Source organism: Cottoperca gobio, unplaced genomic scaffold (genome assembly GCF_900634415.1).
Source record: "Cottoperca gobio unplaced genomic scaffold, fCotGob3.1 fCotGob3_467arrow_ctg1, whole genome shotgun sequence".
Classification (NCBI taxonomy): domain Eukaryota; kingdom Metazoa; phylum Chordata; class Actinopteri; order Perciformes; family Bovichtidae; genus Cottoperca; species Cottoperca gobio.
Genome location: NW_021167025.1, coordinates 30,089 through 53,156, shown reverse-complemented (window position 1 = coordinate 53,156; position 23,068 = coordinate 30,089). Strand labels below are relative to the sequence as shown.

The following is a 23,068-nucleotide window of genomic DNA, read 5'->3' as shown; positions in this document are numbered from 1 at the left end:
CGCATTATCAGACCCACAAAGATCAGGAAAATTAGGCTCTGTTCATGGAAAAGTGACGGCTGTTTTACATGCCACTTCTACAGCCGGGCCTGTCTCAAGGCTGCCCCCCCCACCATCGGCACTCAGATACAGATTTTTTTAAATGGCGGTTGATGCTGTACTGTGAATCTCGACCAATCAGAAATGTTCAGCACAGCAAGCCCCATCCTCCAATAGTTTTTTTTTCCTTGGCTGTATTATATTCAATGCGTTTTATAGTTTGTTTCTATAAAAGTTGTGTTTTTATTTATTTTACACACAAAGTCACTGCACTGTAATCTGTATGTGTGTGTGCGTGTTTTATATGTGGGTCAGATCAGTCCAGCTGTTTGAGTGACAGCTGTCTCGTGATAAATCCAACTGCTGAAAATAACAGATCTAATCCACACACACACACACACACACACACACACACACACACACAGTCAACACAGTCATGTTTCTATCACTAAATAGGACCTTACATTGATGTACATTCATTTCCTGCACACTTACTCTCACCATAAATTAAGTCTTCACCATAAACTATAATGATTGACATTGTGGGGACTTGCATTTTTTTCCCCAATGGAAAGCGAGTCCCCATAATGTCCGTAATACAAACTCATGCACTATCACAGCGTATTAAGGTCAGCAGTGAGACAGACTGAACATCAAGCGCTTCCTACCAAACAGCTGCAAATCTGTGATATTATCAGTGTTTACGTGTGATGTCATCAGTGTTTACATGTGATGTCCTCACTCTTTACATGTGATGTCATCAGTGTTTACACGTGATGTCATCAGTGTTTACGTGTGATGTCAGTGTTTACATGTGATGTCATCACTGTTTAAGTGTGATGTCATCAGTGTTTACATGTGACATTATATTGTCATCAGTGTTTACATGTGATGTCATCAGTGTTTACACGTGATGTCAGTGTTTACATGTGATGTCATCAGTGTTTACATGTAATGTCACCAGTGTTTAATTTTTGTGATGTCATCACTGTTTACATGTGATGTCATCAGTGTTTACACGCCAGTGTTTACATGTGATGTCATCAGTGTTTACATGTGATGTCATCAGTGTTTACATGTGATGTCAGTGTTTACATGTGATGTCATCAGTGTTTAAGTGTGATGTCATCAGTGTTTACATGTGACATTATATTGTCATCAGTGTTTACATGTGATGTCAGTGTTTACATGTGATGTCATCACTCTTTACGTGTGATATCATCACTGTTTACATGTGATGTCAATGTTTACATGTGATGTCATCAGTGTTTACATGTAATGTCACCAGTGTTTACATGTGATGTCATCACTGTTTACATGTGATGTCATCAGTGTTTACACGCCAGTGTTTACATGTGATGTCATCAGTGTTTACATGTGATGTCATCAGTGTTTACATGTGATGTCAGTGTTTACATGTGATGTCATCAGTGTTTACATGTGATGTCAGTGTTTACATGTGATGTCATCACTCTTTACGTGTGATGTCAGTGTTTACGTGTGATGTCATCAGTGTTTACATGTGATGTCATCAGTGTTTACACGTGATGTCAGTGTTTACATGTGATGTCATCAGTGTTTACATGTGATGTCAGTGTTTACATGTGATGTCATCACTCTTTACGTGTGATATCATCACTGTTTACATGTGATGTCAATGTTTACATGTGATGTCATCAGTGTTTACATGTAATGTCCAGTGTTTACATGTGATGTCATCACTGTTTACATGTGATGTCATCAGTGTTTACACGCCAGTGTTTACATGTGATGTCATCAGTGTTTACATGTGATGTCATCAGTGTTTACATGTGATGTCAGTGTTTACATGTGATGTCATCAGTGTTTACATGTGATGTCAGTGTTTACATGTGATGTCATCACTCTTTACGTGTGATGTCAGTGTTTACGTGTGATGTCATCAGTGTTTACATGTGATATCATCAGTGTTTACACGTGATGTCAGTGTTTACATGTGATGTCATCAGTGTTTACATGTGATGTCAGTGTTTACATGTGATGTCATCACTCTTTACGTGTGATGTCAGTGTTTACGTGTGATGTCATCAGTGTTTACATGTGATATCATCAGTGTTTACACGTGATGTCAGTGTTTACATGTGATGTCATCAGTGTTTACATGTGATGTCAGTGTTTACATGTGATGTCATCACTCTTTACGTGTGATATCATCACTGTTTACATGTGATGTCAATGTTTACATGTGATGTCATCAGTGTTTACATGTGATGTTTTCACTGTTTACATGTGATGTCATCACTGTTTACATGTGATGTCATCAGTGTTTACACGTGATGTCAGTGTTTACACGTGATGTCATCACTCTTTACGTGTGATATCATCACTGTTTACATGTGATGTCAATGTTTACATGTGATGTCAGTGTTTACATGTGATGTCAGTGTTTACATGTGATGTCATCACTGTTTACATGTGATGTCATCAGTGTTTACACGTGATGTCATCAGTGTTTACATGTGATGTCATCAGTGTTTACATGTTACAATATATAACATTAAGTGTGTGTTAAAATGCAAGAATAGTATAGGGAATAATATTTGTTAAAATGTACAGTAAAATGCAGTACAAATGCCAGACTGCACAAGATTATTGCACAAAATTGTTGAAGTCAGCATTGCATATTTTAGATATTTTCATATTCAGAATAAGTGAAATATTTTAGGAAACGGATGGGACCATGAGTTACTGAATGAACATCATGTGTTGAAGAAGACTTGAGACTACAGATTGAGAAATAAACTCTTCAATTGTTTACTGAGGTAATAAATCAAGTGAGAAGCTAAAACATTTTCTCATGACTTCTATACAATCTTTTTGCACCCAGAGGAGTGGCCCCTGCTGGATATTGGAGAAAATGCAGGTTTTAAGCTCTTCTCAGACCTGGAGGTTGCAGTTTCACAAATACTTTACAGAGACTGCACGTGCGCGCGTCCATGCATGCGTGTGATTACCTTAGGTAGTTTTAGACATTTTGATGAAACGGCATATTCGATGTAGGCCTCTTCCTGCCCGCCGCTGCCTTGGCCTCCCTCTGTATAACACACTTCCTGTGCTCGCCGCATCATGGCATCCAGGTCTGACATCCCATAAACACACAGCGCAGAGCGTCCGGTTGCTACAGGAGTGGATGCTTGTCCCGCTGCCATGACGACGAACAGAGCGGGTTCACCCGAGTGGTTTCCTAACCACGCTCCCTGAGCCAGGTTGTAGCCGCCGAGGCAGAGCAGCGGCACCTCCACGTATGAGTAGAAGCTGCGGTCGGAGCTGCAGAGCCGCGAGGCGTAAGTCCGGTACTCCTTTTTGTGCCGCCGAGAGAACAGGAAGTACACGTGGTTGCCGTGGGCAACGGCCTTCACAAAGTGGTTATTGTACTCGGAGTAACTTCCTACGACGAGCTTGCCAAGCTCCTCCTCCTGAGAGAACGCCCGGCGAGGCGGCACCACTGGAAACAGGCGCCGCGTCGTGATTGGTGGGATATCACCGGGACCTTTACTGGTGTAGCCTCGACCAACCAGCATCAAGCGCAGGGCGCCACCGCCCCCTTCCTGTTTGTTCTCTGTGGTTATCACCACGGCGACGGTGGAGACTCGGGGGTCATTGGCGGCGACGTACTGCGTGTCCACGGGATTGGATGTCTGATAGATGAGCTGAGAGATGTTGGACAGACTCCTGCAGGACCACAGAAGAAGAAATCATCTCATGTCTAAACATATAAAATGTTATATAATATAAACATAATTTATAATATATATATTTATAATATATTTGCTGTCTCACCTCTTGTCACAGATCCCCTGGTAGAGCGACCCGCAGACGATCAGGCTCCCTGGCTCCGCCCCCGCCTCCAGCAGCAGCAGTTTGTTGTGGTTGTGAGTGGGTGTGGCCGAGGGACAGTCCCGCGGGACGATGGGGGGGAGGCAGTCGGGGGAGTCCAGGTGGGGGCCGGTCCTCACATGGGACATCACCTTCAGGTCAGAGGTCAGCTGATACAGGTGGTCGACCCCGCCCACGTACAGACGCCCCGCCCCCGGGTCCAGCACTAGGTGAGAGAGGGGGGCGCCGTGTGGCTCCACCCACTGCCCTGAGGCGTCAGAAGTCACCACGAGGTCAGCATGGAGGAGGAGGAGCAGGAGGAGTGACGGGGGGGTGGGGGAGGCCAACATGGCAGCTCCTCTTTACCTGCACAGGTGAGACAGAGACACTTTAAACTCAGCAGCTCATAGCATAAGAGATAAAACGTAGGGATCCGACTTTCATCTGAATCCAAATAGGGACCTCTGTCAGCTGAGCCGTACGCTGCAGGTCTGCCAATTAAAGAATCTGGTTTTGGGGTAGAAAACAACATTGCAGAACATTGTGCGTCCAGTTGGTCTTCCCCATGCTTGCGCGTTAAAAAGGTAGATGGTACATTTAGACCTTGTACTGATATGAGGAAAGTGAACAAAGTAACCAAGCGTGACACTTTCTCACTCCCATGTATGGAGGATTGTGTGGATCAGGTGGGCTCTGCGAAGTTTGTTTGTAAATTTGATTTACTTAAAGGTTACTGGCAGGTGCCTTTGACTCCTCGAGCTAGATAGCTTGCGGCATTTATCACACCTAGTGATTTATATTCTTACACTGTGATGCCATTCGGCTTACGTAACGCTCCTGCCACCTTCCAGTGCCTCATGAACAAGGTGGTGTCTGGTCTGGTGGGTTGCGCTGTGTACTTAGATGATGTCGTGATTTACAGTGACTCTTGGGGAGATCATCTTCAGCGCATCAGGACCCGTCTGGCCAGAGCATCTCTCACCATCAACTTGGCAAAATGTGAGTTTGCCAAGGCGACAGTCACCTACCTGGGCAGGTGCGGCCGGTAATGGCCAAGGTGTTCGCTGTTGACCAGTTTCCCGTGCCAACAACCAAGAAAGAACTGTCTCGTTTCTTTTGAGGTTTATGTGAGGGGTGGAGTAAGTCCCTTAGTGGTGTACACCGACCATAATCCTCTAACCTTTCTCCAATCACTCCAAAACCCAAATCAGCGCCTTATGCGTTGGTGCCTGTTCCTTCAGCCATTCCATTTAGACATCCGTCATATAAAGGGAACTGAGAACACAGTGACTGATGCCATGTCTTGAGCTATGCCTGTTTAACTTCACTTGTGTTTTTCCTCTCTGCAGTGTCTTTTCCTGTCCGTTCTGGCTCTCCTATCTCTTAAACTGCTTCCTAGGTACCAAGGTTGCAGAGGGAGGTGGCCCGATTGTCAAGGAAGGAGGTTACCGGAAAGTTCTGAGGATATTCACAAGTTGACTGTTAGTCTAGTTGACAAGTCTTATGGTTATTCACATGTTAACAGTTATATACCAGAGTGTTTTTGTTTAATGTCCACAGCTGTTTGAGCTGGTTATTTATTATTGAGTACTTGTACCAGGTTGAATTTTGGGGATCCTAGTTAGGACCCCCATTTTAAGGGAGGGGGTGTGGCGACCCTCGTTAGTCTGGCTGCATATATAACTCGGCTCTCTTGCAGTTACAGAGGAGCTGGAAGGGAGTGTCTGCTGGTACCTGCCATCTGGGCGGGGCCTGCAGAAGCTATAAAAGATGACCCACTTCTAATCAGGCTCTCTCTCACAGCTGGCCTCTCTCAGCTGGCCTGCTGCAGCCTTGTTACCTTTGTTTGGTTTGTTGCACCTTACAATACACATTACACCATATTTTCACCCATCCACACACTGCTAACACAACTGATGACCTACCTGGTTACACATCCCATTAGTTGCTTTGTCAGGCTTATGTTTGTTAGTTAAATAAACTTTTTTTGATTATTATAACTGTGTGTGGCCTCCCTCTTTGTTGCCGGCCTTGAGCCAGGCGGTAATGGTATACAATAATATACATGTTTGTACATATGTATGTATATATTTCAGTTTCTCTCCCAACTTTTAATATTTTGCTCCACGGCAGCACACATTCTCCACGGCAACAAACATGTTTCCGCGGCAAGACTACTCAAACCTCCTTCAAAATCTACAAAAATATCAAATATATTTTCTCATTTTTCTAACTGTAAAATATTCTCATCTCTTCAGCTGCTCGCTGTCTGCTATTTAATCTTGTATTTTAACCCCCAAATGAACCAGTTTGTCATGAGCCTGTGGGCCTCTGGGGGGCGCTCTCCTCTCATAGAAAACTTTAAACCCCCCTCCCCCCCACACAACTTTACACCCCCCTCCCCCCCACACACCCAAAGAGGCCTCCAGACACGCACGCACGCACGCACGGACGGACGGACGGACGGACGGACGGACGGACGGACGGACGGACGGACGGGCGCGCGCACACACACACACACACACACACACACACACACACACACACACACACACACACACACACACACACACACACACACACACACACACACACACACACACACACACAGTATGGTAATAAGCTCTCCTTCAGCCTGGTTCATCTATAATTCATAGAGCTGAACTCTCAGTGCGTTTCATTCTGTTTGTGCGCATTTTCAATTTGTGCATAAAAGCCCTGCAGGGGAAACAACGGAAATACGCATAAATCTTGAAATATCCCCAAAATGTTTTTCCTCTTGGCTGAGGTGTTGCACAGTAAATGCTGGTACTTTTCTGATACTTTTTAGTTAAAACGGTTTAGTATTATAATTCATCTGCAGAAATAAATAAGTCTCCACACTCCACTACTTTCCCTGCGCAGCCGAGGACGACCCACTGACTGAACAAGCCACTGCCTTTTACAAAATGTGCTTTAAAACATTTTCCTGCGAGTGAGGAAACTCTTCAAACCTCCTCAGTGACACAAGAGCTCTCCAATCAAAACACAGCAGGTTAGCATTAAGCTAGCTAGCAGGCCGACGTGCTATACGTGAATAGCATGACAAGCATTTTAGAAAAAATGAATTAAAACAAGAAATGTCTAATTTTAGTGTTTATAAATGATTGAAGCTAATAGCGTCTCGCTGCTCCTGAGATGTATACACAGATTTAAAATAATATTCAGACATTTGGAGCTCACCGACGGGGGGGGTAAGCTGAAGGCGTTGAAGCGTTAAACTCAAAAATGAGGAAAAAGACTCAGAGAGAAAATAAATTCATGTTTGATCTGAGCCCACACAGTGTGTGTGTGTGTGTGTGTGTGTGTGTGTGTGTGTGTGTCAGCAGGTGTTGGGGTCAAAGGTCGTAAATCCTTTGTTAGTCGTCTCTTGATGTTGCAACACAAACAAATGTCTAATGTCACATGACTTAATGAAGTAATTAATTATTACATTAAATATAGATCATGTAACTTTGTTGTGGGTCAGTTTTAAAAAATATATAAAAATCGATGCAGAGAAAGTATTTCTCTTCGCCTACATTACCCACAGTGCACCTCTCCCTCTGAACCTATTTATGAAAACCTGGAACATCTTCACCGGCTGTGAAAACCTGAAACAACAAATAAATCCTGCTCTCTGATTGGCTGTCAGGTAAACAGTTTAACCCGTTTTAAAGTATTTTCAGAATTAACGTCAGTTTAATCATTTCAGCTTTTTTCTGCGAATTTGAAATGCCGATAAAAACAAGCAAATTAATAAAGTAACGACTTCTGCTCACGTGATCAATAGATGTCAGAACAGGAAGTGTAAACATCAGAACAGGAAGTGGTAAAGCCACCTTGTGGATCTGATTGGCTCCCTGGGCGAGCGTTGCAAATCTGTACCTCGGGCTGAAAAATATTTAAACTTTCATACGTTTCTAAAATGGAACGCTAAAAAACATTCCGCCCAGCGCAAGAGAAGAGCGAAGGCCAACCGCGCCGTACTGTCGGGATTTTTACTGCCGACGCGTGAACGGGACTTTAACCTGCACGTAACCATGGCAACAGGACCGATGCTGCAGGTGTGAAACATTCATCAGTTTATTCTGTTAAACGTTGCAGTCACAGCCCCCCCCCCTCCATATGTAAATGAACAGGCTGCTTTCAACACATCGAGGTGATGATTACAGGCTGCCGTACCTCAGGCACACAGACACACACACACACCCTCATATTATCTCTGCTGACTCGCACTCTCACTCTTCAAAGAGACGACAGAATCCTCCACACACACATACAGCTGTGTGTGTGGTTACATTTCTGCTCTTTGTTCAATTTTTCTTCTTCCCTCTCGAGTCTCCCTCAGCGTCCTACTTTCTCTCAGACTGACCTGCAGCAGGTGTGAATCACATTAATCATTTATTTTCTTCTTTCATTGTTTTGTCAATTAAATGTCTGAAATAAGTTCTGTGGTTAACACGAGCTGAAGAGATTCAAACGATTTGTTCTCCGACATGAAGTCCGTCAGTAAATACATCAGAAGGGAATTTAAAAATGAGACTCCAGAGGCTGCCGAACATTAGCCGCCGTTAGCTTAGCGGTGGAGATGTGAAGTCATGTGACCTGCTGTAGTTTCTTTACAGCCGAACGTTTTACTGCAAAAATCATAAAAGTGCTGCTGTGAAGAACAAAAGGTGTAAGCATCTTTAACTTCTGTTTATTTTCTGCTAAATCCAAAGTAAAAACCCCGCTGGCTTTTAGTGAAGGGAACCAGGGTGATGCTAACTCCAGAGTCGGACTGCAAGAACACGTCGTCCTGCAGCGCTGTGTCTGGGAATGTGGTAAAGCTGTAACAGTCAGCGTTTATAATGTCCAGGTCCAGGATATTAAAGGTTTATCTGTAGACGTCCCAGTAATGCTTGTTCTCAAAGTGTCCTGCAGAATATCATACGATGAACTGATGGTTGAGCTACGTTTAAGATGATAGTTGTAATATCATTATTATATTCAGAAACACAGAGCACACACACACACACACACACACACACACACACACACACACACACACACACACACACTGAGCTCATGAATATTTTTCAGCACTCGGAGAGACAAGTACGGTTTTATATCATTGAGGGTATGTGACACACACACACACACCTACACACACAGGACACACTTTAAGTCCTGCTAGGATTTAAAATGTGTGTGTAATGGATGTTGTCAGCGGTTGTGTGTGTGTTATAGAGCTGACTGTACACACACTTTCGTCATCATCATCCCCACAGGAAGTCAATTTGTTGTCGCGGGGACACAATAAGCAATAAGTCATTTACATGGTTACCATAGAGATCGAGGGTCAAAATCCCACCAGAACTTCCTATAATTAGTCTGAAAGTCCGAACCAGACAAAAATACACAGAGACACTGAGACAAAGATACACAGATACAAAGATACACAGAGACAAAGATACACATAGACAAAGATACACAGAGACAAAGATACACATAGACAAAGATACACAGAGACAAAGATACACAGAGACACAGAGACAAAGATACTCATAGACAAAGATACACAGAGACACAGAGATACACAGAGACAAAGATACACAGAGATACAGAGACAAAGATACACATAGTCAAAGATACACAGAGACAAAGATACACAGAGACACTGAGACAAATATACACAGAGACACTGAGACAAAGATACACAGACACAAAGATGCACAGAGACACAGACAAAGAGACACAGATACACTGAGACAAAGACACAGAGACAAAGACACACAGAGTCAAAGACACACAGAGACAAAGATACACAGAGACAAAGATACACAGAGACACTGAGACAAAGATACACAGAGACACTGAGACAAAGAGACACAGAAACAAAGATACACAGAGACACTGAGACAAAGATACACAGAGACAAAGACACACAGACACAGAGACAAAGATACACAGAGACAAAGATACACAGAGATACAGATACACTGAGACAAAGCTACACAGAGACAAATATACACAGAGACACTGAGACAAAGATACACAGAGTCAAAGATACACAGAGACAAAGATATACAGAGACACTGAGACACATATACACAGAGATACTGAGACAAAGATACACAGAGACACTGAGACAAAGGTACACAGAGACAAAGATACAAAGAGACACTGAGACAAAGATACACAGACACAAAGAGACACAGAGACAAAGACACACAGAGACAAAGACACACAGAGACAAAGATACACCGAGACACAGAGACAAAGATACACAGAGACACTGAGACAAATATATACAGAGACAAAGATACACAGACACAAAGATACACACAGACAAAGAGACACAGAGACACTGAGACAAAGACACACAGAGACAAAGACACACAAAGACAAAGACACACAGAGACAAAGACACACAGAGACAAATATACACAGAGACAAAGATACACAGAGACAAAGATACACAGAGACACTGAGACAGAGACACAGAGACAAAGATACACAGAGACAAAGATACACAGAGACAAAGACACACAGAGACAAAGATACACAGAGACAAAGATACACAGAGACACTGAGACAGAGACACAGAGACAAAGATACACAGAGACAAAGATACACAGAGACAAAGACACAGAGACAAAGACACACAGAGACAAAGATACACAGAGATACAGAGACACTGAGACAAAGCTACACACAGACAAATATACACATAGACACTGAGACAAAGATACACAGAGTCAAAGATACACAGAGACAAAGATACACAGAAACACTGAGACAAATATACACAGAGATACTGAGACAAAGATACACAGAGACACTGAGACAAAGATACACAGAGACAAAGATACACAGAGACACTGAGACAAAGATACACAGACACAAAGATACACAGAGACAAAGACACACAGAGACAAAGACACACAAAGACAAAGATACACAGAGACACTGAGAAAAATAGACAGAGACAAAGATACACAGAGACACTGAGACAAAGATACACTGAGACAAAGACACACAGAGACAAAGACACACAGACACACAGAGACAAGGATACACAGAGACAAAGACACACAGAGACAAAGATACACAGAGACAAAGATACACAGAGACACTGAGACAAAGATACACAGAGACACAGAGACAAAGATACACACAGACAAAGACACACAGAGACAAAGATACACAGACACAAAGATACACACAGACAAAGAGACACAGAGACACTGAGACAAAGACACACAGAGACAAAGACACACAAAGACAAAGACACACAGAGACAAAGACACACAGAGACAAATATACACAGAGACAAAGATACACAGAGACAAAGACACACAGAGACACTGAGACAGAGACACAGAGACAAAGATACACAGAGACAAAGATACACAGAGACAAAGACACACAGAGACAAAGACACACAGAGACAAAGATACACAGAGATACAGAGACACTGAGACAAAGCTACACACAGAAAAATATACACATAGACACTGAGACAAAGATACACAGAGTCAAAGATACACAGAGACAAAGATACACAGAGACACTGAGACAAATATACACAGAGATACTGAGACAAAGATACACAGAGACACTGAGACAAAGATACACAGAGACAAAGATACACAGAGACACTGAGACAAAGATACACAGACACAAAGATACACAGAGACAAAGACACACAGAGACAAAGACACACAGAGACAAAGATACACAGAGACACTGAGAAAAATAGACAGAGACAAAGATACACAGAGACACTGAGACAAAGATACACTGAGACAAAGACACACAGAGACAAAGACACACAGACACACAGAGACAAGGATACACAGAGACAAAGACACACAGAGACAAAGACACACAGAGACAAAGATACACAGAGACACTGAGACAAAGATACACAGACACAAAGAGACACAGAGACAAAGACACACAGAGACAAAGACACACAGAGACAAAGATACACCGAGACACAGAGACAAAGATACACAGAGACACTGAGACAAATATACACAGAGACAAAGATACACAGACACAAAGATACATACAGACAAAGAGACAGAGACACTGAGACAAAGACACACAGAGACAAAGACACACAGAGACAAATATACACAGAGACAAAGACACAGAGACAAAGATACACAGAGACACTGAGACAAAGAGACACAGAGACACAGAGACAAAGATACACAGAGACACAGAGACACTGAGACAAAGATACACAGAGACAAAGACACACAGAGACAAAGATACACAGAGACAAAGATACACAGAGATACAGAGACACTGAGACAAAGCTACACACAGACAAATATACACATAGACACTGAGACAAAGATACACAGAGTCAAAGATACACAGAGACAAAGATACACAGAGACACTGAGACAAATATACACAGAGATACTGAGACAAAGATACACAGAGACACTGAGACAAAGATACACAGAGACAAAGATACACAGAGACACTGAGACAAAGATACACAGACACAAAGATACACAGAGACAAAGACACAGAGACAAAGATACACAGAGACAAAAATACACAGAGACACTGAGACAAAGAGACACAGAGACAAAGATACACAGAGACAAAGACACACAGAGACAAAGATACACAGAGACAAAAATACACAGAGACACTGAGACAAAGATACACTGAGACAAAGATACACAGAGACAAAGATACACAGCGACACTGAGACAAAGATACACAGACACAAAGATACTCAGAGACAAAGAGACACAGAGGAAAAGACACACAGAGACAAAGATACACGGAGACACAGAGACAAAGACACACAGAGACAAAGATACACAGAGACACTGAGAAAAGAGACAAAGAGACAAAGATACACCGAGACACTGAGACAAAGATACACAGAGACAAAGACACACAGAGACAAGGATACACAGAGACAAAGACACACAGAGACAAAGATACACAGAGACAAAGATACACAGAGACACTGAGACAAAGATACACAGAGACAAAGATACACAGAGACAAGGATACACAGAGACAAAGATACACAGAGACAAAGATACACAGAGACACAGAGACAAAGATACACAGAGACAAAGATACACACAGACAAAGACACATAGAGACAAAGACACACAGAGACAAAGATACACAGAGACACTGAGACAAAGAGACAGAGACACAGAGATAAAGATACACAGAGACACTGAGACAAAGATACACAGAGACAAAGATACACAGAGACACAGAGACAAAGATACACAGAGACAAAGATACACAGAGACACAGAGACAAAGATACACAGAGACAAAGACACACAGAGACAAAGACACACAGAGACAAAAATACACAGAGACACTGAGACAAAGAGACACTGAGATAAATATACACAGAGATACTGAGACAAAGATACGCTGAGACAAAGATACAGAGACAAAGATACACAGGGACACTGAGACAAAGATACACAGACACAAAGATACACAGAGACAAAGAGACACAGAGACAAAGACACACAGAGACAAAGATGCACAGAGACACAGAGACAAAGACACACAGAGACAAAGATACACAGAGACACTGAGAAAAAGAGACAAAGAGACAAAGATACACAGAGACACTGAGACAAAGATACAGAGACAAAGACACACAGAGACAAGGATACACAGAGACAAAGATACACAGAGACAAAGACACACAGAGACAAAGATACACAGACACAAGGATACACAGAGACACTGAGACAAAGATACAGAGACAAAGACACACAGAGACAAAGATATACAGAGACACTGAGACAAAGAGACAGAGACACAGAGATAAAGATACACAGAGACACTGAGACAAAGATACACAGAGACAAAGACACACAGAGACAAAGATACACAGACACAAGGATACACAGAGACACTGAGACAAAGATACAGAGACAAAGACACACAGAGACAAAGATATACAGAGACACTGAGACAAAGAGACAGAGACACAGAGATAAAGATACACAGAGACACTGAGACAAAGATACACAGAGACAAAGATACACAGAGACACATACACACAGAGACAAAGATACAGAGTCAAAGATACAGAGACAAAGATACACAGAGACAAAGACACACAGAGACAAAGATACACAGACAAAGACACACAGAGACAAAGATACACAGAGACACTGAGACAAAGAGACAGAGACACAGAGATAAAGATACACAGAGACACTGAGACAAAGATACACAGAGACAAAGATACACAGAGACACAGACACACAGAGACAAAGATACAGAGTCAAAGATACAGAGACAAAGATACACAGAGACACAGAGACAAAGATACAGAGACAAAGACACACAGAGACAAAGATACACAGAGACACTGAGAAAAAGATACACAGAGACAAAGATACACAGAGACAAGGATACACAGAGACAAAGATACACAGAGACAAAGATACACAGAGACACAGAGACAAAGATACACAGAGACACTGAGAAAAAGAGACAAAGAGACAAAGATACACAGAGACACTGAGACAAAGATACACAGAGACAAAGACACACAGAGACAATGATACACAGAGACACTGAGACAAAGATACACAGAGACACAGAGACAAAGATACAGAGACAAAGACACACAGAGACAAAGATACACAGAGACACTGAGACAAAGAGACAGAGACACAGAGATAAAGATACACAGAGACACTGAGACAAAGATACACAGAGACACAGAGACAAAGATACAGAGTCAAAGATACAGAGACAAAGATACACAGAGACACTGAGACAAAGATACAGAGTCAAAGATACACAGAGACAAAGATACACAGAGACACTGAGACAAATATACACAGAGATACTGAGACAAAGATACACTGAGACAAAGATACACAGAGACAAAGATACACAGCGACACTGAGACAAAGATACACAGACACAAAGATACACAGAGGAAAAGACACACAGAGACAAAGATACACAGAGACACAGAGACAAAGACACACAGAGACAAAGATACACAGAGACACTGAGAAAAAGAGACAAAGAGACAAAGATACACCGAGACACTGAGACAAAGATACACAGAGACAAGTATACACAGAGACAAAGATACAGAGACAAAGACACACAGAGACAAAGATACACAGAGACACTTAGAAAAAGATACACAGAGACAAAGATACACAGAGACAAGGATACACAGAGACAAAGATACACAGAGACAAAGATACACAGAGACAAATATACACACAGACAAAGACACATAGAGACAAAGACACACAGAGACAAAGATACACAGAGACACTGAGACAAAGACACAGAGATAAAGATACACAGAGACACTGAGACAAAGATACACAGAGACAAAGATACACAGAGACACAGAGACAAAGATACACAGAGACAAAGATACACAGAGACACAGAGACAAAGATACACAGAGACAAAGACACACAGAGACAAAGATACACAGAGACAAAAATACACAGACACTGAGACAAAGAGACACTGAGATAAATATACACAGAGATACTGAGACAAAGATACGCTGAGACAAAGATACACAGAGACAAAGATACACAGGGACACTGAGACAAAGATACACAGACACAAAGATACACAGAGACAAAGAGACACAGAGACAAAGACACACAGAGACAAAGATGCACAGAGACACATAGACAAAGACACACAGAGACAAAGATACACAGAGACACTGAGAAAAAGAGACAAAGAGACAAAGATACACAGAGACACTGAGACAAAGATACACAGAGACAAAGACACACAGAGACAAGGATACACAGAGACAAAGATACACAGAGACAAAGACACACAGAGACAAAGATACACAGACACAAGGATACACAGAGACACTGAGACAAAGATACACAGAGACACAGAGACAAAGATACAGAGACAAAGACACACAGAGACAAAGATACACAGAGACACTGAGACAAAGAGACAGAGACACAGAGATAAAGATACACAGAGACACTGAGACAAAGATACACAGAGACAAAGATACACAGAGACACAGACACACAGAGACAAAGATACAGAGTCAAAGATACAGAGACAAAGATACACAGAGACACTGAGACAAAGATACAGAGTCAAAGATACACAGAGACAAAGATACACTGAGACAAAGAGACAGAGACACAGAGATAAAGATACACAGAGACACTGAGACAAAGATACACAGAGACAAAGATACACAGAGACACAGACACACAGAGACAAAGATACAGAGTCAAAGATACAGAGACAAAGATACACAGAGACACTGAGACAAAGATACAGAGTCAAAGATACACAGAGACAAAGATACACAGAGACACTGAGACAAATATACACAGAGATACTGAGACAAAGATACACTGAGACAAAGATACACAGAGACAAAGATACACAGCGACACTGAGACAAAGATACACAGACACAAAGATACACAGAGACACAGAGGAAAAGACACACAGAGACAAAGATACACAGAGACACAGAGACAAAGACACACAGAGACAAAGATACACAGAGACACTGAGAAAAAGAGACAAAGAGACAAAGATACACCGAGACACTGAGACAAAGATACACAGAGACAAGGATACACAGAGACAAAGATACAGAGACAAAGACACACAGATACACCGAGACACTGAGACAAAGATACACAGAGACAAGGATACACAGAGACAAAGATACAGAGACAAAGACACACAGAGACAAAGATACACAGAGACAAAGATACACAGAGACACTGAGACAAAGATACACAGAGACAAAGACACACAGAGACAAGGATACACAGAGACAAAGATACACAGAAACAAAGACACACAGAGACAAAGATACACAGAGACAAAGATACACAGAGACAAAGATACACAGAGACACTGAGACAAATATACACAGAGACAAAGATACACAGAGACAAACAGACACAGAGACAAAGATACACAGAGACAAAGACACACAGAGACAAAGAGACACTGAGACAAAGAGACACAGAGACAATTATACACAGAGACAAAAATACACAGAGACACTGAGACAAAGAGACACAGAGACAAAGATACACAGAGACACTGAGACAAATATACACTGAGACAAAGATACACAGAGAAAAAGATACACAGAGACAAAGATACACAGAGACACTGAGACAAAGAGACAAAGATACACAGAGACAAAGACACACAGAGACACTGAGACAAAGATACACAGAGACAAAGATACACAGAGACACAGAGATAAAGATACACAGAGACAAAGAGACACAGAGACAAAGATACACAGAGACAAAATACACAGAGACACTGAGACAAAGAGACACAGAGACAAAGATACACAGAGACACTGAGACAAAGATACAGAGACAAAGACACATAGAGACAAAGATACACAGAGACAAAGATACACAGAGACAAAGATACACAGAGACAAAGATACACAGAGACAAAGATACACAGAGACACTGAGACAAAGAGACACAGAGACAAATACAGACAGAGACAAAGATACACAGAGACAATGATACACAGAGACAAATATACACAGAGACACTGAGACAATGATACACAGAGACACTGAGACAAAGATACACAGAGACACAGATACACAGAGACACTGATATTGAACCAGCGTTCTGAGTGAAGAGGTTGAAATACAAAGCAGCAGCAGTATCAGTCAGGCTGAGGAGGATTTACAGTCTGATCATGTTTTCAGCAAAGAGTTTTATTAAGAGTATAACGAGGGAGAAGACTGCAGAACCAGAACCGGCCCGTCTCAGCATCAACACTGAAGTTTAAAGCTCTTCAGTGGAAACAGTTGGTCACGTCGGACACAATGACTTTGTGTCTCTCTTTTCTTCGTCCTCAGCAGATTTCTTTGTCAGTGATTTCCTCTCTGTGATTCTGGGTCGCTGTGTTCTGATCCGATCCCAACTGAATGGAGCTAATTCCTCTTTTCTCCTCAGACAGACTGACTGTCACACAACCATTAGTGTGTTTTATTGTGGCGAGGAGCTGCTATTCCTGCCCGTCTTTAATCTGGATTAAAGCTGTTTGTATTGACGGAGGATGTAAACACACAGAGCGGTGTTTGACAGCAGGATCAGATCAGAAGAAGAAGAATTAGAGATCCTCTTCAGTTTAATCCAGGACAGAAAATGAGAATAATAAGTGAATAACAGCAGATTACCAGCAACGGCTCAGTTCAGCCTGCAGGAGGAAACAACAACTTCTAAAAATATCCGAAACTCTGAGGAATTAAAGGAGTCGGTGCAGCAGAACTCAGGTTTATGTTTTACATCGGCAACATTTTTACCTTCAAGTCCGACATTTATCTCTCAGTGAGGAGAGTCTGCAGGTCACTGACCTGTAACCTCGAGCTTCCCAGAACTGAGCCGTCGGGCCAGAGCTTCAGCAGTACCTGCTGCCGTGCCACCAGACTACCAGCTACACCGCTGATTTGGCACTTTACCATAGCACCACCCTCATGCGTCATCAAGTACCTGCGTACCGGAGACGCAGCAAAGCCGAATGAGGATCTTCAGGACGACACAGGCACTGGAGGAAGAGAACCTACCAAATATCTCCACAACTACCCCAACATAGGCTCTCTGTGGTAATCTACGGAGGCGAATCACATCCAAGGTGGACAAAAGAAGCGGTTCATACTCCAGCTGCAGGGACGACCTCCACAAAACCGCTACCCCGCCTACAGATACACAACAGCTCCACACTGCAAGATATCCAGCGATCCGAACAGACGATAATCTGAAGTTACTGGAGATGTTTGATCTGAATATTATACTGTGAATGTTTCCACTGTATTTTACTGCAGGAGTGCTCTGCAGCAACAGCATCTGAACCAACTGAATACTGATCACTGAAACATGAAATATTAATAACTATAAACCTTTGATACTCAAACACTACAACACACACACACACAGAGTGATGGAATTAGCATCAATATCATTAACGCCCATAACCTCTCTCTGCCTCGGCTTGTTCACACATTTCCCCATACACACACACACACACACACACACGAATATATAATCACTGCAGCCTCCTCTACAATTAACAGAGTGTGTAAATGGTTTTCATCAGCAGGGGACCAAAGACAGCTGTTTGCATCCTTTTCGTATATAACATTCTCTGTCCATATACAACACATCCTCTCCGTATAAACTATTATTAAGTAAAAAAATCACACAGCTGTTTTGCGACTGCTTTCTCAAGGATCTTAGCGAAAAAGGGAAGGTTAGATATCGGCCTATACTTGGCTAAAACCTCTGGATCAAGACTAGGCTTTTTAAGAAGTGGTTTTATTACAGCTACTTTAAATGATTGTGGTACGTAGCCAGACAATAGAGACAGGTTGATCATATTTAATAACGAGGTGTTAATTAAGGGTAAAACTTCTTTAAACAGTTTAGTTGGAACCGGGTCTAAAAGACAGGTTGATGCTTAGACGATGAGATTGTTGAAGTTAGTTGGTTAAGGTTGATTGGAGTAAAACAGTCTAGATATATTTCAGGAGTTACGAATGTATTTAAGGTTCCGGAGGTTGAAGTTAAGTCGTTACTGATTGAGGGCAGGAGGAGATTAATTTAGTCTCTAATAATTCTAATTTTGCACAGCCTGAAGAAGTTACGTGGTGCCTCCCATCCATCCATCCTGTGGGCCCACCACTCATGGGAAAAACCACTGGGATCGGGTGCGCTGTCACACGGGTGGCAGTGATGGTCAGGGACCTTGACGAACCAGACCCGGGCAGCAGAGGCTGGCTCTGGGGACGTGGAACCTCACCTCTCTGTGGGGGAAGGAGCCAGAACTAGTACAGGAGGTGGAGCGCTACCAGTTGGATCTGGTGGGGCTTACATCTACGCACAGTCTTGGCTCTGGAACCGTACTCCTGGATAGGGGTTGGACCCTATTCTTCTCCGGAGTTGCCCAAGGTGTGAGGCGTGGGGCGGGGGTGGGGATACTCACAAGTCCCCGGCTGAGCGCCGTTACGTTGGAGTTCACCCCGGTGGACGAGAGGCTCTTCTTGGAGACCCTGAATGGAGCCCTGCAGGGGGCTCCAGTAGGGGACTCCGTAGTCTTGCTGGGAAACTTCAACGCACACGTGGGAAACGATGGAGACACCTGGAGAGGCGTGATTGGGAGGAACGGCCTCCCTGATCTAAACCTGAACGGTCGTTTGTTGTTGGACTTCTGTGCTAGTCAAATCAAATCAAATCAAATTTATTTGTATAGCCCAATATCACAAATTATACATTTGTCTCAGTGTGCTTTACAGACTGTACAGGTTACGACATCCTCTGCCCTTAGACCCTCGCATCGCACAAGGAAAAACTTCCTAAAAGAAACCCCAAAATTAAAGGGGAAAAAATGGAAGAAACCTCAGGGAGAGACTGAGGAGGGATCCCTCTCCCAGGACGGACAGACGTGCAATAGATGTCGTGTGTACAGGATAAACAACATAGTACATGGCACAGCACATGGAATGGCCATAACAAACACCATGTTCGAACATAAGGATGCTCATAAGTGTACATGGTACCAGAGCACCCTAGGCCAGGGGTCGGGAACCTTTTTGGCTGGGAGAGCCATAAAAGCCAAATATTTTTTTGATGTATTTCCTTGAGAGCCATATAAATTTGAATGCAACTTTATGCGTGCATTTTTTAAGAATAACACGTCTCCGAGTACTAATAGAGGTATCAGTGTTGCATTGAACAGGTGCTCTTTTATTAAATAAACTAAACGCTTACGTTATTTATCTCATTTATGTGCACGTTTCAGTGTTTACTGCACGGGTGTCAAACTCAAGGCAATTATATCCGGCCCGCGAGAAAATGTCATATGTCCGTCATAACTGGCCCGCCAGTTTTGGTAATTAAATCAATGCATGGCACAACTACGGGAAAATACATTTGAGGAATAATCTAAATATGTGAATGAAATGAAAGTTTTTGGAAAGCAAAGGGAAAGACACTACAGATCTCTGGGACGATGTGAGCTGGACTGTTTGTGCGACATAACGAAGCATCTCACTGTTAAACCTGCAGCTTCAGGGCCGTGTGATCACGGACATGTATGATGCAGTGAGAGCTTTATAAGCCGAGCTGCCTGTGGGAGACTCTGATGCAGAAGGAAACTTTGGTCACTACGTGTTTCCAAACACTGACAAACATCTCCACCGCTGTGTTCCCGACAGCATTCTGCTGATCAACTGAGAGCATTTGCCGACTTTGCAGCTCAGATATTTTAATTGAACTGCTCAGCAATCCGTTTGCAGTTGACTTAAATATGTTCCATATCTTTTTGCACTTTATGTGTACCCTGTTCAATAAATGTGGACCGTGTTTGGTCCCAGTTTTTAATGTTGGCCCTCTGTGAATGAGTTTGACCCCCCCCCCCCCCGGTCTACTGCTTGTTTTGCGCAGTCTCGCGACGGACGGGGCTCCGCCCCCTACAAATACACACACGCACACACACACACACAGCGGAGGAAAGGAGAGGGGAGAACTAAAAACAAATCCGCTGCTAAATGTTTTACTTTAAAATGGCACAGTATAATTATTTATTACTTGTTAAGTTAAAAAATGTCAGCTCAAAATTGTCTGCGAGCCATATCGCGTTATCGAAAGAGTCATAGGTTCCCGACCCCTGCCCTAGGCCATAGGTCAATGATTGATTTGGTAATCGTATCATCTGATCTGAGGCCGCATGTTTTGGACACTCGGGTGAAGAGAGGGGCGGAGCTGTCAACTGATCACCATCTGGTGGTGAGTTGGATCAAGAGTTGGGGGAAGACTCTGGACAGACCTGGTAAGCCCAAACGGGTAGTGCGGGTGAACTGGGAACATCTGGAGGAAGCCCCTGTCCTGGAGATCTTCAACTCACACCTCCGGCGGAGCTTTTCAGACATCCCTGTGGAGGTTGGGGGCATTGAACCTGAGTGGGCGATGTTCAAAACCTCTATTGCTGAAGCTGCGGTGATGAGCTGTGGTCTCAAGGTCTTAGGTGCCTCAAGGGGCGGTAACTCTCAAACACCGTGGTGGACCCCGGTGGTCAGGGAAGCCGTCCGACTGAAGGAGTCCTTCCGGGTTATGCCGTGGCAGAGGCAAAGCAGCAGGTGTGGGAGAAGTTCGGAGAAGCTATGGAGAATGACTTTCGGTCGGCACCAGGGTGCTTCTGGAAAACCATTCGGCACCTCAGGAGGGGGAAGCGTGGAACCATCCAAGCTGTGTACAGCAAGGGTGGGACCCTGCTGACTTCGACTGAGAAGGTTATCGGGCGGTGAAAGGAGCACTTTGAGGAATTCCTGAATCCGAATAACACGCCCTCTATGGTAGAGGCAGAGCTGGAAGCTGATGGGGGATCATCGTCAATTTCCCTGATGGAAGTCACTGAGGTAGTCAAACAACTCCACAGTGGTAAAGCCGCAGGGGTTGATGAGATCAGTCCAGAAATGCTGAAGGCTTAGGGTGTTCAGGGGCTGTCTTGGTTGACATGCCTCGTCAATATTGCGTGGAAGTCTGGGACAGTGCCTAGGGGGTGGCAGACCGGGGTGGTGGTTCCCCTATTTAAAAAGGGGGACCAGAGAGTGTGTGCCAACTACAGGGGTATCACACTTCTCAGCCTCCCTGGTAAAGTCTACTCCATGGTACTGGAAAGGAGGGTTTGGCCGGTAGTCGAACCTCTGATTGAAGAGGAACAATGCGGATTCTGTCCTGGTCGTGAAACAACGGACCAACTCTTCACTCTTGCAAGGATCCTGGAGGGGGCCTGGGAGTACGCCCATCCGGTCTACATGTGTTTTGAGGATCTGGAGAAGGTGTATGACCGGGTGATACTGTGGGAGGTGCTGCGGGTGTATGGGTGAGGGGGTCACTTCTGAGGGTCATCCAATCCCTGTACGCCCAAAGCGAGAGTTGTGTCCGGATACTCGGCAGTAAGTCGGACTGGTTCCCAGTGAATGTTGGCCTCCGCCAGGGCTGCGCTTTATCACCAATCCTGTTTGTGATTTTCATGGACAGGATATCGAGGCGTAGTCGTGGAGGAGAGGGGTTCCACTTTGGTGGCCTGAGGATCTCATCGCTGCTCTTTGCAGATGATGTGGTC

General features: G+C 43.4%; 1 protein-coding gene across 1 annotated transcript in view; it reads right to left on the bottom strand.

The window, feature by feature from the left end:
* Window positions 1-23,068, bottom strand: part of plxnb3 (plexin B3) — a gene marked incomplete at its 3' end in the record, with an annotated part of 68,627 nt that overhangs the window by 16,814 nt on the left and 28,745 nt on the right. Inside the window, 2 exon segments of the mRNA XM_029428119.1 lie at window positions 3,033-3,750; window positions 3,859-4,260. Of these exon segments, the coding sequence (XP_029283979.1) occupies window positions 3,033-3,750; window positions 3,859-4,244 (1,104 nt within the window).